Below are 15673 nucleotides of genomic sequence, written 5' to 3'. Positions count from 1 at the left end.
TTACTTTTCCTAATTGCAGTTTTATGGTCAGTTTCTTCGGTGATTTGGGGTCAAACTTAATTTCTAGGTATTTCTTCTAAACTAAATTTCCAGGTTTTACTACCATCTTATTGGTTCCCTACTTTAATTAACTTATTTCTAACTCCTCCTTATCACCCTTCTTACGATCTCTTTTTCAAAAACTAAAATCAGTTCTGACTTATCCTTCCTAATTTCAACTTCACCATTCTACATTCTTAATTCTAGTCTTCATTTTTTTGTTCTTGTTTATTAAAGTTGTTATCGTATTCTGCGTTCTATTATTTAACCACCTCAACATCAGGACACACAACGAGACTAAAGTGGTGACCCCGTAGTTTTTTTTGTGCGTCAGTGTTGTGTTAAGTCCTAACTGTTAATAATAGTGAGAGGTGACAGACAATTGTAAGTACTTTTTTGAGTAACATTTTAGTGTAACATCTTGTGCGGTAGATTTAAGTGTAAATAGACTAGATTTTAGTGACCGTAATATAAGCGAAATGGCTAATTCAGAAGAACAATTAAACGTGCTGGAAAATGGCTTCGCAATTAGTCACGTCGCAGTGCGTATTCCGCCATTTATCCCGAACGATCCAGAACTATGGTTTTCGATGGTCGAAGAGAACTTTACAACAGCCGGTGTGACAAAGGATGCGACCAAATTTGGGTACATTACCGGAGTGTTAGAACCGCGGTATGCGTTAGAAGTGCGCGATATAATAGTGAACAAACCCACGACCAACGCGTACGGTGTGTTAAAATCTGAACTCATAAAACGCCTCAGCACGTCCCAAGAGCAAAAGACGCGGCGCCTGCTAGAATTGGAAGAAATGGGCGGCAGGAAGCCTTCCCAATTTCTGCGCCACTTGCAAACTCTCGCTGGTCCGACCGTTCCCGACACCATGCTGCGGACATTGTGGTTTGCCCGTCTTCCGCCCAATATGCAAGCTATCCTAGCGGCACATCGAGACTTGTCTCTTGTCAAAATAGCCGAATTAGCGGACTCCATTGCTGATCTAACCGACCATCGCCCACGCATCGCGGAAGCAACCCCTTCGGCTGGTGATGTCCTAGCCGCTCAACTGCAACAATTAACGGTCACACTCCAACAACAAATTTCATCCCTGCGTCAAGAAGTGTCAGAATTAAAAAGTCAGACCCGTTTCCGAGAAAGGTCACGCTCCCGTCCACGATCGAGATCCCGGAACCGCCACCATCCCGATGGACTCTGCTGGTATCATCGCAGATATAGTTCCCGCGCAAATAAATGTACACAGCCATGTTCATTTATAACAAATGCATGTAACCAGGGAAACGCCAGCGGCAGTCGTTAATGGCGGCAAACGACAGCCAATTTAACATTTCACGCCGCATTTTTATCACCGACTCAGGCACGAACATGCAATTTTTGGTGGACACGGGCGNGAAAAGAATAAAAATATAACAAACTCTACTTTTATTGGATCTGTAAATTATAATGAGCTATCAGTTGAAATATTCAATTTTGAAAAAAAAAGCAGCTGGAGTTGACGATATTGGGGTCTCCGTCTTACACTGTATAGTGGATTTTATTGCTTCAGCCTTGATTTTTGATTTGTGATTGCTGAAATTGAGCCGATTCACAAGACTGGAAACAAGACTGTACTAATTACATCTCTCAGTTGAAACATAGCAAAGCTGTTTTACAAGCTTATTTATACACTGCTTTCTTTTCTTGATAATCATAATGTCATTTCAGATTGACAGTTTGGTTTCAGGAATTCAGGAAAGATGCTTTGAAGTTTATTGTGGATAGAGTACTGAGCAATATAAACAAAAATAATAAAGTTATTGTTGCTTTTTTTGATTTAAAAAATGCATTTGATGACCACAATTTGCTGTTGAATAGGCTAAATAATACACGTGTACGTCCTCTCCCTTCTCTCCTCGACGAATCGAACGTCGAATTCACCACCAATCAGCTTCGCCACGACAGGGACCTTCACGTCGTTCTTCGCGGATTCTGTGAGTCAGTCAACGGACAACATACAGTCCGAGTTGACTCATAAAGGCTTTGCCATCCGTGACAATCTTCGAGCTTGGCAATCTGCGGGCTCAACATCAAATTTGAACCAGTCGTCTAATAAATTACCCGCAATATAAATGCAAATTATTTGGAAGAAAACGTAAACTGCTTGTTGATATATGGGCAAGTATAAATCTTTTAATTTTTTTCGGTTATTTACCTAAAATTAGGGAAGAAGGTAGCACGTTACTTAATGGCATCAGTGGTCATCCTTTTTCTTCATTGGGTACTAATTAAAATAGTAGTGGATTCTTTTTCTGTTAAATTTCACGTTATTAATAATTCGAATTTAGAAGTGAATGTAACTTTAGGAAATAGATTTTTCTCAGATAATAATGTTCAAATTGATTATAAAACCAATGTAATTAGATTTCTCAACAATAGACAAGTGAAATTTACACCAAATAAAAACATCATATCACAATTCAACCAAGATGTGAACATATTTTATTAAGATTCCGATTCAAGCTAAAGTAAACAAGGAATATCATTTTCCAAAATTGAATATTGAAAATAATGTAATTATCCAATTTGACCAATGAAGAACAAACTTTAGAAATCGAAAACATTGAACTATTGCCATATGATTCTAACTCAATAAACACCTTGATAAATAAAACTAATAATAACAGTGAAGTAAACAAGCAACATCGTATTAAAGAACTTTTGAAACAGATTAGGGCTGAACATTTAAACGTGGGAAAACAATCAATATTTAGTTTAATTGTCAAATATAATATTTTTTATTTGATAGGAGATATTTTCACAAGTACAGATACATTAGAACATAAGACAATAACAACTGATGAATCACCAGTGGTGGCTAAAGCTTATCGATATCCTCAAGTGCATAAACAGGAGGTTGAAAAACAAATAAAAAAATTACTTGAAGATGGTGTTATTCATCCCAGTTTCTCACCTTGGAGCTCTCCATTATGGATTGTGCCAAAAAAACGTGTTGAGTCAGGTAAAGTAAAGTGGCGTATGGTAATTTATAACCGTGAACTTAATCAAAAAACTGTTGGCAATAAATACCACCTTCCTTTAATTGAAGAAATCTTAGACTCCTTGGGACGTGCGACCTACTTCACCGCATTAGACCTAACATCGGGGTTTCATCGGATTAGAGTAGAAATAAATTCCGTCCCTAAAACAGCATTTACGGCTAGCAGGAAATTGTATGAATTTTTAAGTATGCCTCTCGGCTTAAAGAATGCACCTTCCACCTATCAACGCGCAATGAACCTAGCACTTAGCAGTTTAACGCCATTTCAGTGTATGGTCTATATGGACGATATAATAGTTTACGGAAACTCTCTAGTTGATCATAATAATAAATTACAAAACGTTTTTGAAAGATTAAGACAGCACAATCTTAAAATACAACTAGATAAGTCTGAGTTCTCGCGCAAGGAAACGAACTTTTTGGGCCAAGCGATTTCAACAGAGGGCATCAAATAAAATGCAAATCATTAAAGATTACCGTATCCCAAAACTCTCCAAACAAATTAAATCTTTTCTTGGCGTAACGGGATATTACCGGAAGTTTATTTCAAATTATGATAATTTAGCAAAACAGATGACTAAATTATTTAAAAAAATGAAAGCTTCGAGTGGAGTAACGATTGTCAAAATTCTTTCGCTATTTTTCAAAATCTCAGCTTTAGCGAACCTTTCCTTCTAACGACTGATGCCTCAAACTACGCGATTGACGCAGTGTTATCACAAGGACCCTTAAAAAACGATCTACCTATAGCATACACATCATGGACTTTAAATCCGGCAGAGACACGATACTCTACTATAGAGAGGGAATTACTTGCGATTGTTTGGGCGATAAAGCATTTCCGACCTTATCTTTACGGAATAAAGTTCACAATAATAACGGACCACCAGCCACTGAAATTATTGTTTTCCGCTAAAGTTCCTAATTCTAAGCTAATGCGTTGGCGCCTAAAGCTAGCAGAATATGANGAGGTATTATTACCTCCACTCCGTATGAAGCATAGTTTAACGAAACAATTTGATAAAAAGTTGAACAAAACAGGTGGATGTATCCAAATTTCTATGTGAAAAATTTCCTGGTCTATCAGAAGTGAAGGTTAAAGAGTCCCCAAAGTGAAACTCTAAACTGATGAATTCGAAAAGATAATAAACATCGCCGAAAAGAATTCCTGGAAAGCTTTTAAGTTGCAAATAATTTTTTGGAAATAATGTCAATATGATGATTGACACTGTCCAGTCTATTTTGTACTCATCTACACGAATTAATTGTAAAACTGGGCGTAAAAATTGGGTCAGAAACAAATAGATTACGAACGATCTCATAACCTCTTGTAATAACAAGCAAGTATTATATAAGTTGTTAAAAAATCACCCCGGCAATACTGACATGAAAGAGCTTTCTTTATAAGCCTTATTGCAAAATACTAAATAAATTAATAATGCAGGCTAAATTAATGTTCGAGAGAAATGAGGTATCAAAACTAAGGAATGAACCAAGAAAACTGTGGCAGTACCTAAACAAAAAAATAAAAGGACAAAATAAGTCTAACAACAAAATTAAACTGCACGATATGGATGGTGATGTGACTGATAGTGACATTGGTGTTGCGAATTGTTTCACTGACTTTTTCAGTAGGATTGGTGTGGACTTGGCGGACGAGATCCCAATACTAAATAACACAGTTCGTGAAAAGAATAAAAATATAACAAACTCTACTTTTATTGGATCTGTAAATTATAATGAGCTATCAGTTGAAATATTCAATTTTGAAAAAAAAAGCAGCTGGAGTTGACGATATTGGGGTCTCCGTCTTACACTGTATAGTGGATTTTATTGCTTCAGCCTTGATTTTTGATTTGTGATTGCTGAAATTGAGCCGATTCACAAGACTGGAAACAAGACTGTACTAATTACATCTCTCAGTTGAAACATAGCAAAGCTGTTTTACAAGCTTATTTATACACTGCTTTCTTTTCTTGATAATCATAATGTCATTTCAGATTGACAGTTTGGTTTCAGGAATTCAGGAAAGATGCTTTGAAGTTTATTGTGGATAGAGTACTGAGCAATATAAACAAAAATAATAAAGTTATTGTTGCTTTTTTTGATTTAAAAAATGCATTTGATGACCACAATTTGCTGTTGAATAGGCTAAATAATACACGTGTACGTCCTCTCCCTTCTCTCCTCGACGAATCGAACGTCGAATTCACCACCAATCAGCTTCGCCACGACAGGGACCTTCACGTCGTTCTTCGCGGATTCTGTGAGTCAGTCAACGGACAACATACAGTCCGAGTTGACTCATAAAGGCTTTGCCATCCGTGACGTCCAATGTTGGCAAAATTTGGCCACTAGTGTCCGTTCGCCTTCACAGAGCGGACAAGAAATCCAAGGCAATCTTCGAGCTTAGCAAGATCTACGGGCTCAACATCAAATTTGAACCAGTCGTCTAATAAATTACCCGCAATATAAATGCAAATTATTTGGAAGAAAACGTAAACTGCTTGTTGATATATGGGCAAGTATAAATCTTTTAATTTTTTTCGGTTATTTACCTAAAATTAGGGAAGAAGGTAGCACGTTACTTAATGGCATCAGTGGTCATCCTTTTTCTTCATTGGGTACTAATTAAAATAGTAGTGGATTCTTTTTCTGTTAAATTTCACGTTATTAATAATTCGAATTTAGAAGTGAATGTAACTTTAGGAAATAGATTTTTCTCAGATAATAATGTTCAAATTGATTATAAAACCAATGTAATTAGATTTCTCAACAATAGACAAGTGAAATTTACACCAAATAAAAACATCATATCACAATTCAACCAAGATGTGAACATATTTTATTAAGATTCCGATTCAAGCTAAAGTAAACAAGGAATATCATTTTCCAAAATTGAATATTGAAAATAATGTAATTATCCAATTTGACCAATGAAGAACAAACTTTAGAAATCGAAAACATTGAACTATTGCCATATGATTCTAACTCAATAAACACCTTGATAAATAAAACTAATAATAACAGTGAAGTAAACAAGCAACATCGTATTAAAGAACTTTTGAAACAGATTAGGGCTGAACATTTAAACGTGGGAAAACAATCAATATTTAGTTTAATTGTCAAATATAATATTTTTTATTTGAAAGGAGATATTTTCACTAGTACAGATACATTAGAACATAAGACAATAACAACTGATGAATCACCAGTGGTGGCTAAAACTTATCGATATCCTCAAGTGCATAAACAGGAGGTTGAAAAACAAATAAAAAAATTACTTGAAGACGGTGTTATTCATCCCAGTTTCTCACCTTGGAGCTCTCCATTATGGATTGTGCCAAAAAAACGTGTTGAGTCAGGTAAAGTAAAGTGGCGTATGGTAATTTATTACCGTGAACTTAATCAAAAAACTGTTGGCAATAAATACCACCTTCCTTTAATTGAAGAAATCTTAGACTCCTTGCTTCGTGCGACCTACTTCACCGCATTAGACCTAACATCGGGGTTTTATCGGATTAGAGTAGAAATAAATTCCGTCCCTAAAAGAGCATTTACGGCTAGCAGGAAATTGTATGAATTTTTACGTATGCCTCTCGGCTTAATGAATGCACCTTCCACCTATCAACGCGCAATGAACCTAGCACTTAGCAGTTTAACGCCATTTCAGTGTATGGTCTATATGGACGACATAATAGTTTACTCTAGTTGATCATAATAATAAATTACAAAACGTTTTTGAAAGATTAAGACAGCACAATCTTAAAATACAACTAGATAAGTCTGAGTTCTCGCGCAAGGAAACGAACTTTTTGGGCCAAGCGATTTCAACAGAGGGCATCAAATAAAATGCAAATCATTAAAGATTACCGTATCCCAAAACTCTCCAAACAAATTAAATCTTTTCTTGGCGTAACGGGATATTACCGGAAGTTTATTTCAAATTATGATAATTTAGCAAAACAGATGACTAAATTATTTAAAAAAATGAAAGCTTCGAGTGGAGTAACGATTGTCAAAATTCTTTCGCTATTTTTCAAAATCTCAGCTTTAGCGAACCTTTCCTTCTAACGACTGATGCCTCAAACTACGCGATTGACGCAGTGTTATCACAAGGACCCTTAAAAAACGATCTACCTATAGCATACACATCATGGACTTTAAATCCGGCAGAGACACGATACTCTACTATAGAGAGGGAATTACTTGCGATTGTTTGGGCGATAAAGCATTTCCGACCTTATCTTTACGGAATAAAGTTCACAATAATAACGGACCACCAGCCACTGAAATTATTGTTTTCCGCTAAAGTTCCTAATTCTAAGCTAATGCGTTGGCGCCTAAAGCTAGCAGAATATGAATACGAGATTGCCCATAGGTCAGGTAAAGCTAACGCAAATGCTGATGCATTGCCTCGCATTTACATTACTGAAAATTAAAGTCAATCTACCTCTCTTGTTCCCCAACCTTCGGTTGATAATATCGAACCATTAATCAGCCCAAATACAGAGAATCAACTATTAAATGAATAACAAGAATTTATAAATGTTGAAGACCCTCATGAAATACCTTTAGAAGACAATAATGAAGCACAAAATCAAAATGTTAACCCAAGAAAAATAGAAATGTTCATTCAAGTTCCCCTTGGAATAGAAGTAATTGTTTTCCCAATTGATAATAATTTATCGAAAATTAACACCATTATTTAAGATACAGATATATAAATAGTATATGACAACCTCGAAATACCTTCATCAAAATTAAAAGATTATCAGTAAGTACATTTTTTACACCAGTAATGACAATGATGATTTTAAAAAAAAAATATTGGGTATCTTTTATCTGTTTAAACAAGGGCGATTGTCGAAATGTTGATTACAACAATTAAACACACTGGCAAAGTATATGAAATAAAAAAGTTTCCTGATATAATAATCGAGAATTCAATAAAATATAAATTAATTAAACAGTATCATGCACACCCCACCGTGCCTCGCAAAGGTATTAATGAAACCCATCTCAAACTTAGGGAAAAATACAGCTGGTTTAATATTGTAATGTTCGTGGGTTTAGCAAAATTAATTTGTAAGACTGATAACGACAACAACTATTTATTCACACTAATTATTGGTATATCACTATTCACTGCGCTATTTATTTCACTGCTATCACTGTCAATTTATTTCTGGATTCACTTCTGCAACGGTCAATTTATTTCTTCCCTTCTCGGCGATCGTCTCTTCCTTTAAACACTCTTTTGTTTCCTTTCTGGAACCCTCTAAAAACATCCGGATGATTTTATTTTTCTTTGAACTGTTTAACTGCTTTCCCAGAACGCAGGTACGGCACAGACATTTACAAATACGGCACACATGAAGAAAGGCGCCAGCGGCTAGTCGGCGAATCGATAAGCCGTTCACGCACACAAACACACTCGTGTCCGCTACAATATGAAACAAGACAATTCCGACTTAATTGTAAAAGAAATAAATTTCAAAAGATACAAAATCATCGTATACCAATGCAGATTACTCAAAAGCCTAGTCACATTTTTGACAGAATTGGCGTGGACGTGTTTTCAAGGAAGGGAAACACAAGAGAAATTGCCTCATTATTCAGAATCAGGTTTCTAAATTTATTCAAATATACCCTTCAATTGAACCTCATAGTGGAGAATTTGTTCAATATAAAATATATCAGTTCGCTTCTACATTTTTTTTTCCAAAAGGAATCCATTCTGATTCGGGATCCGAATTTATTAATAAAACTATTACTCAACTGCTAAGTCAATTAGAAATTAAACATATAAAATCAGCCATCTATCATCCAAAATCAAATGGCGCTATTGAAAAGGTTATCGCTTCTGTAGATCTTGAAAATTTAATCTAGATGTCTGTTCATACATATAACACATCAGTCAATGCAAGCACTCGATTTACACCTTTTGAATTAATGTTTGGCATAAAACCACCAAACATGTTTTCTGAACCAGATAATTTTCAGTTAAGGGGTAATAAGGATGAATTATTGCAAAACTCAAAAGAATAAGCAAAATCAAATCAAGACAAGGCAAAGCAAAAGTCAAAAGTTCGTTATGATAAAACGGCTTGTAGTACTCCTAAATTACAGGTCAATGATAAAGTTTTTATAAAAAAAATTATAGGACGCAAATTGAAATGGGACGGTTCCTACCCTACAGCTGAGGTGATAAACGGTAGAAATTACAAAGTCTAGACTAGAAATACTCACCAACCCATACAAACTCTTAATATAGAACAACTACGATCACTGAAAGAAATTAATCTTTTACAGATCCCTAACCCTAATTGTGGAGTTGTATGCTATCCAAGTAAAGAAAATCAATATTAATACGGAACTATATGCTCAACCTCTCGGAACTCTAAAAATAATAAACTCTTATTGGCCTCTAATAATAACAAAGGATATCAGACCGCTTTTTGAAACTTCCAATCAGATTCACAATTTACTATCACAATTAAAATCAATTGAAAACAATTTAAATGTACGTTACATTCATTCACTTATCATTAAAATGAATCTAAACAATATAGAGAAGGATTTATCTCAAATCAAATCCACCTTTGCTTTACCGGAAATAAACGAGGCTGGTTCAATATCTTTGGCACTGGTTTACAGACAAGTGGACACCAAAATTGTTTGGAAAGGACTAAATTGTGAAAACGAAAAGTGAAATTCAAAATGATGTCCTTATAGTGACAAATAGTGCGAGTTCAATAGTATAGTGTATCAATTTTATATTCGCTAATTTAAATTTTAGTTCAGTAGGTAAATTTTCCTTATTGTAATTAAATAAATAATAATGAAAATTCTTAAGAAGGGAGGATTGTTACGTCCCTAAACTATCGATATATACTTTAGATATAAGAAGATTCGTTCCACCTCCACCAACCATCTAGACTAAACACTGATAAGCCCATGTACTTGTGTAAATCTACGAATACCAATAACGCCATGAATGAGTCAGTCTTGTACAAAACCTTGTATAATTAAGAGCGAAATAAGGTTTATGTTTGTGTTCATCTTTATTTACAACTTTTATCAAGTAAAAGCCAACAGATACAAGAAGTATATAAATAGCTTAGTACGACCTAGGTAGGTTAGTATGTAGTTACTCCTGTAATGTTAATGACATAATANAGTAAATCACTGTATTCAAAATTTTATTCTGTTCATCAATATAGAAAATATTTACCTTGAAAAAAACATAGAGATTTATTCGATCTCAGCAGCACCTGTATGTGAGGTTGAGTTACTTTTGGGAAAACAATAGTCCAACTTGTGTGAGAAATTAACAGCGCCTGTGGAGGAAGAAACGGCGACCCGTTTATAGGCGAACAGATGGTTGATCCTAGTCACGAAACCGTTAAAGTACACCTACAAATGCCCTGAAGAGGACATCAAAGATAGAACGGAATTCAGTGTTAGAGCTGTCTGCCAATTGCAATGGCTATCTATCTAACGGCCTAAAACTAAATGCACAAAGAAATCACACTTCAAATTTTATTGTTTCTGTCGAAGAAATACCCATTGCTATGGATTGCTGCTTGGATGAAGAAGAGAGAGTTAAGCCTCTGCACCTTACTCTAATCAAGTAGTCAAGATTTAATCTGGAGGAACTGACTCTAAATCTTCACCGTATAGAGCAATTGGAAACGAAAGTCCATTCGGCGATCTTAAACTCATTTAGTACTGTTATATCATCTGGATGGTTCTGGTCGTTCATGAATACGGTGGAAAGTTTGTACATCCTAATGTGCCTGTGCTGCTATTGTTGTCCAGGCTGTCTTCGTTTATTTAAACCATGATTTGAACGTGGATGCGGAAGGTTAAGATTTTTAGCATCAATAGGCAGGCCGCGGTTGTCCGAGGTACAGGAAGCTGTAGGGGCCCTGTGGAACCGGGAGTATCATATGCAGCATGCTCTGCGTCTTTGCCTGAGCTTACGGAAATTAAAGACGAAACGCCTTACCTGACCAACAGGATGGAGGCCAAGTGGACACCAAAATTGTTTGGAAAGGACTAAATTGTGAAAACGAAAAGTGAAATTCAAAATGATGTCCTTATAGTGACAAATAGTGCGAGTTCAATAGTATAGTGTATCAATTTTATATTCGCCAATTTAAATTTTAGTTCAGTAGGTAAATTTTCCTTATTGTAATTAAATAAATAATAATGAAAATTCTTAAGAAGGGAGGATTGTTACGTCCCTAAACTATCGATATATACTTTAGATATAAGAAGTATATAAATAGCTTAGTACGACCTAGGCAAGTTGGTATATAGTTGCTCCTGTAATGTTAATGACATAATATTATTCTTCTTTTTCTTTTTCTCTACAAGTTATTTAACTACTATGTGTGCATTTTTGTACGTTGTGAATAACTTTAATCAGAGATCTTTTTCGACTTAGTACAACTCAGGACGTTGAAAAAAGAGCTACTTATAAAAATATCAACATCTGATGTAACAACGACCAATAAAAATTTCATTGTCGTGAGTTCGGTAATTATTCTGTAGAACCTGGGAAACCAGGACTCTACAGTACCCACCCTACTTTTGTGATGGGACACCCACACCATTCCCCCACCCGAATCACTTCCCTCTCCACTTTTACCTCTCCCCCTCCAAATATTCTCAACAATCCTCCCTTGGGAGTCTCAACCTTCGAGTTGACATTCCTACTAGAGGAGGGGTTTTAGTCGGTAGACGCTTCGGCGAATCCGACACTACCCCCTTTCAGGGGGTGTCTTTTAAAGATTTTACCTCCTCGGGGATAAAATGAACAAAAAAAAAACACACTTCGCCCTATAGCACTTTATGATTAGCAGCGATCACACGCGTTTATCGGAGCTCTCTAGCGAGGAAAATAGCAATTATTACGCGTGCGAAGGCGGGGCTGATCGCTAGTTATGAATAAGGCAAATTACATTGTTTTATAAAAGCAGATAATACACTATTGGTATACATTGGAAACAGCATTCGAGAATCACGAACCATTATATATAGGGATCTCACAATGCATCTTCAGTGGTAGGAAAACAACAGGAATAAACGATGTTAATGTTATTTAAACAAAAAAATAAGAAAAAAGTGTAATATGCTTCATGAGAAATAAAAGGTCCACCAATTACACAAGTAAACAAAACAGAATACCTAGGAAGGATAACAGACGATAAAATATGTTGGAACGAGCATATTACCAATGTCACTACAAAAATTAGTTCCACGGTTGTGAAATATATATACGGTTATCCCAGGGCCGCCGTAAGCGGGCGTTCAGAGCGTGCAACGCACACGGGCGGCACGCTCAGTGGGCGGCAAATCGAGTGACTCATTACGTACCAAATTTAAGTCATTGTCATAATGCCCACCCTACCTTCAGTATAAGAAAATATTTCATAGCTTGGAAAAAAATCCGACCGAATGACGTTAATGCGGTCATTTATTGGCATCCGTTAATACCAAACGTCGTCTGTCATTCTATGAAAAACAGGACTGGCGAAGTTAGGGGAATCCCTTTTGAACTTTCTTTTCAATTGTTAGGGATTCGACAATTATAATTATTATTATTACTCTGTAAACCATGACGTAAAGATAAGTAACAATTGGCGCAGTCAGTAGGATCCTCTTCAGGTCCATCCAAAGAAGTTTAGAGCCTTACCACCAGAGGAATCCATCACCAGGAGTTCGATGGAATTCGTCAAGACATCCGACCGAAGGGAATCCGTCCCAATCTCACATACTAACGTTATTTTTATTGGGGTAAGTGGTTTACTTTTTCTTCGTCAAAATTGATCCTTCAAATCCTTCACCTCCAGTTAAACTCGAAACTATTTTAAACAACGAATTCGAAATGACTACTACCGGTAGCTCAAGTCCATCTTTGAAGGTAGGTGAAATTTTTGGGTATTTGGTAACGCAAATTCCTGAATTTAATGGTGGTGATAATGGAATTAGTTTTTTCCAATTCAAACAATCATATGAATTTGCTAAGTCTAAATGTACTAGTTCACCAGCTAATTTAGAATTACTTGATAAACTAGTGTTTTCTAAGGTTAGTGGTAGGCGACTTACTTCTATTATTATTATATATTATTATTAACGACTACCAAGTAAAATTTAGTCGTCGTGCTTGACCGTAAACATTTCGTTTCGAACCCGAAATCACAGGACGTAACAGTACCTAGGTACTTGTACGCATTCGAACAGTGCTATGGTAGATAAATATTAACGAAGGCACTTTAAATTGCAATTATTTTGTTAATAGTTCTTTTGAGGTGGGTTTGGGCTTAATTATTGATATTTAAACTTGTCTAGTGTGATTATAATTAAATCATCCCTCAGTATAAAACAGAAGTGCAAAGGAATCGTAATTATGGTAAATTAAACGAAATTAATGCTTTGAGCAAAATGATGCAGAGCTCAACAATGAATACTTAAATCTGCATAAACGTGTTAAATAAGTTGATTAATAAGTTGACAGAATATCGCACGGCTGAACACGTTCAAAAATTGACACAACTTCACTATGAACACAGTGATGAAGTTTTAGTCAAATATGAAGTAGAGTTTTATTTTAGAATACTAGATCAGACAATAATTTCTTAGATAGGATAGTTTCAACGAGTTAAAAGCATTTACCGATGTATTTGGCGTTTTTAGCAATAACTTATTTAATTATTCCAATGATGAGTTAATGAGACATTGTAAAGATTTAAATCTGAAACTTAAAGCTGGTTCAACTAGTGAATCAGGCATTGACGATATTGATTTATTTAATGAATTCAGAGCATTTTGCAGAAAACCAGTATAATGACCCACAAACCCTATTACAATATCTTTTTATCAATGACATTTCCGAACACAGCAATAGCGGTAAGAATATTACTTACACTGCCGGTTTCAGTTGCATCTGGTGATGGATCCTTTTCAAAATTAAAAATTATCAAAAACTATTTAGCATCAACAAAGCTCCAGCAAAGACTAAGTTGTTTAGCTAGCGGTGGGCCTGCAGTTATCCAATAGGCACGGGTCGATGTTGACAGCCTGTGACGGCCATGTTGTTTTGGTGGCGTTTGACAAATTTCTTGTATATTATTCAGTCACTGATGCCAATTCACCATGACAAGTTACACGATTGAGCAGCAAGTCCAAATGATGAAACTTTATTATCAAATGTTCGTTAGTGGAAACGTTGCGCGAGTTGGCAAATTTTGTGTCGGGACTTAGGCCAGCACCTAGACTTGTGTAACTCATGAACGAGTCGTTCACAAAAACGGCTCACTTCAACTGAGCCGCATGACGTAGTTCAGCAATTGAAAGGATTATAGTTCAGTAGTTCACATCTTGTACAGTAGGACTCATGTATTTTCAACTCTCCTCCATCCCCATTTTGTAGCAGTCACAGAGCAATCTGAAAAAAACTGCGTAAATCTTTACGTAGTAGTTACGTGCCAATTTTGAATATGCGCGTCTGTTTTTTTATTGGCTGAGCAACATAAGAGAAGTGTTGCATGAGAAGTGGGGACGAAAATTTTGAAAATACATGAGTAAAATCAGTTGAAAATAGATGGTATTGAAAATACATGAGTTCTACTGTATCATTGGACGTTTCACGTGCTCTAAATTGTGAGCGCTGAACTAAATGAACTACTGAACTAGACTAGTGAATTAGTTGACTTCATTGAAGAAGATTTATTGAACTACGTCAGTGAATTGAACTACAATTCCCAAGTCTACCTGCATCCGTACAAGATCCAACTGACCCAGGACCTCAAAGTTAATAACCGTAATAAACGCCGTTTGTTCGCTGACTAAGCTTCGAAGCGTTTGGAAGAGGACCTCAATTTTGGCCGAAAAATCATCTTTAGAGGCGAGACACGTATTTTGGATGAATAGCTTTGCAGCTCGCGTGCTCTTGCGTAAAATGTATGCATAAAATGGGCAAAAATTTAATAATAAGTAGAACGAAATAATTAAAAATGGAAGCCAATCTTTAATAAAATTATTCGCGGTCAAAACGATTTAAAAGGAAAATAATTATTTGAGTCTGGGCATGTATTACATGTAATAGAAAAAAAAAACATTTAAATAACCTGGTTGTTTAACCGCCAATGTGATTGCTCAAACAAGTATTTCAAAAGTGTACAATGTCAAAGTAACAGTATGTATTAAATTGTTTATTACTTGTACCTGTTGTAATTAAATAAATTTTATAATCAGGAGAACTATGGGTCAGATGTTTAATGTGTAAGCTCTGGCACATAATGACTGTGCTGGGCCACAGTTTGACACCTGGATATGTGATTTTTGTAAGTAAATTATGTGATTTCTTCTATCTACCAAAGTAATTTGATCTCTTATAAAATAAATATTTATAATTGTTATTTTCGTACAAGATTTTATAAGTTTCTATTTGTAGTCCATATTTGAGTGCCTGTTCCATATTTACCATCTATTTTGATATTTTGTTTAATGCTGAATTTAATAATATATTATAATATTAAGAACATAAGATTGTTACTCAGCTCTTTAAAAAT

At 35.5% G+C, this 15673-nt stretch overlaps 1 protein-coding gene across 1 annotated transcript in view; it reads left to right on the top strand.

The window, feature by feature from the left end:
* Positions 1 to 518: 518 nt before the first annotated feature.
* LOC112905320 overlaps positions 519 to 15673 on the top strand; it is a 19368-nt gene continuing 4213 nt past the window's right edge. Inside the window, exon 1 of the mRNA XM_025977475.1 lies at positions 519 to 1170. Coding sequence (XP_025833260.1) covers positions 519 to 1170 — 652 coding nt within the window. The remainder of the gene's footprint in view (positions 1171 to 15673) is intronic.

This window comes from Agrilus planipennis, unplaced genomic scaffold (genome assembly GCF_000699045.2).
Source record: "Agrilus planipennis isolate EAB-ADULT unplaced genomic scaffold, Apla_2.0 scaffold359, whole genome shotgun sequence".
NCBI classification, from domain to species: domain Eukaryota; kingdom Metazoa; phylum Arthropoda; class Insecta; order Coleoptera; family Buprestidae; genus Agrilus; species Agrilus planipennis.
This window is presented reverse-complemented; position numbering and strand designations above follow the sequence as displayed.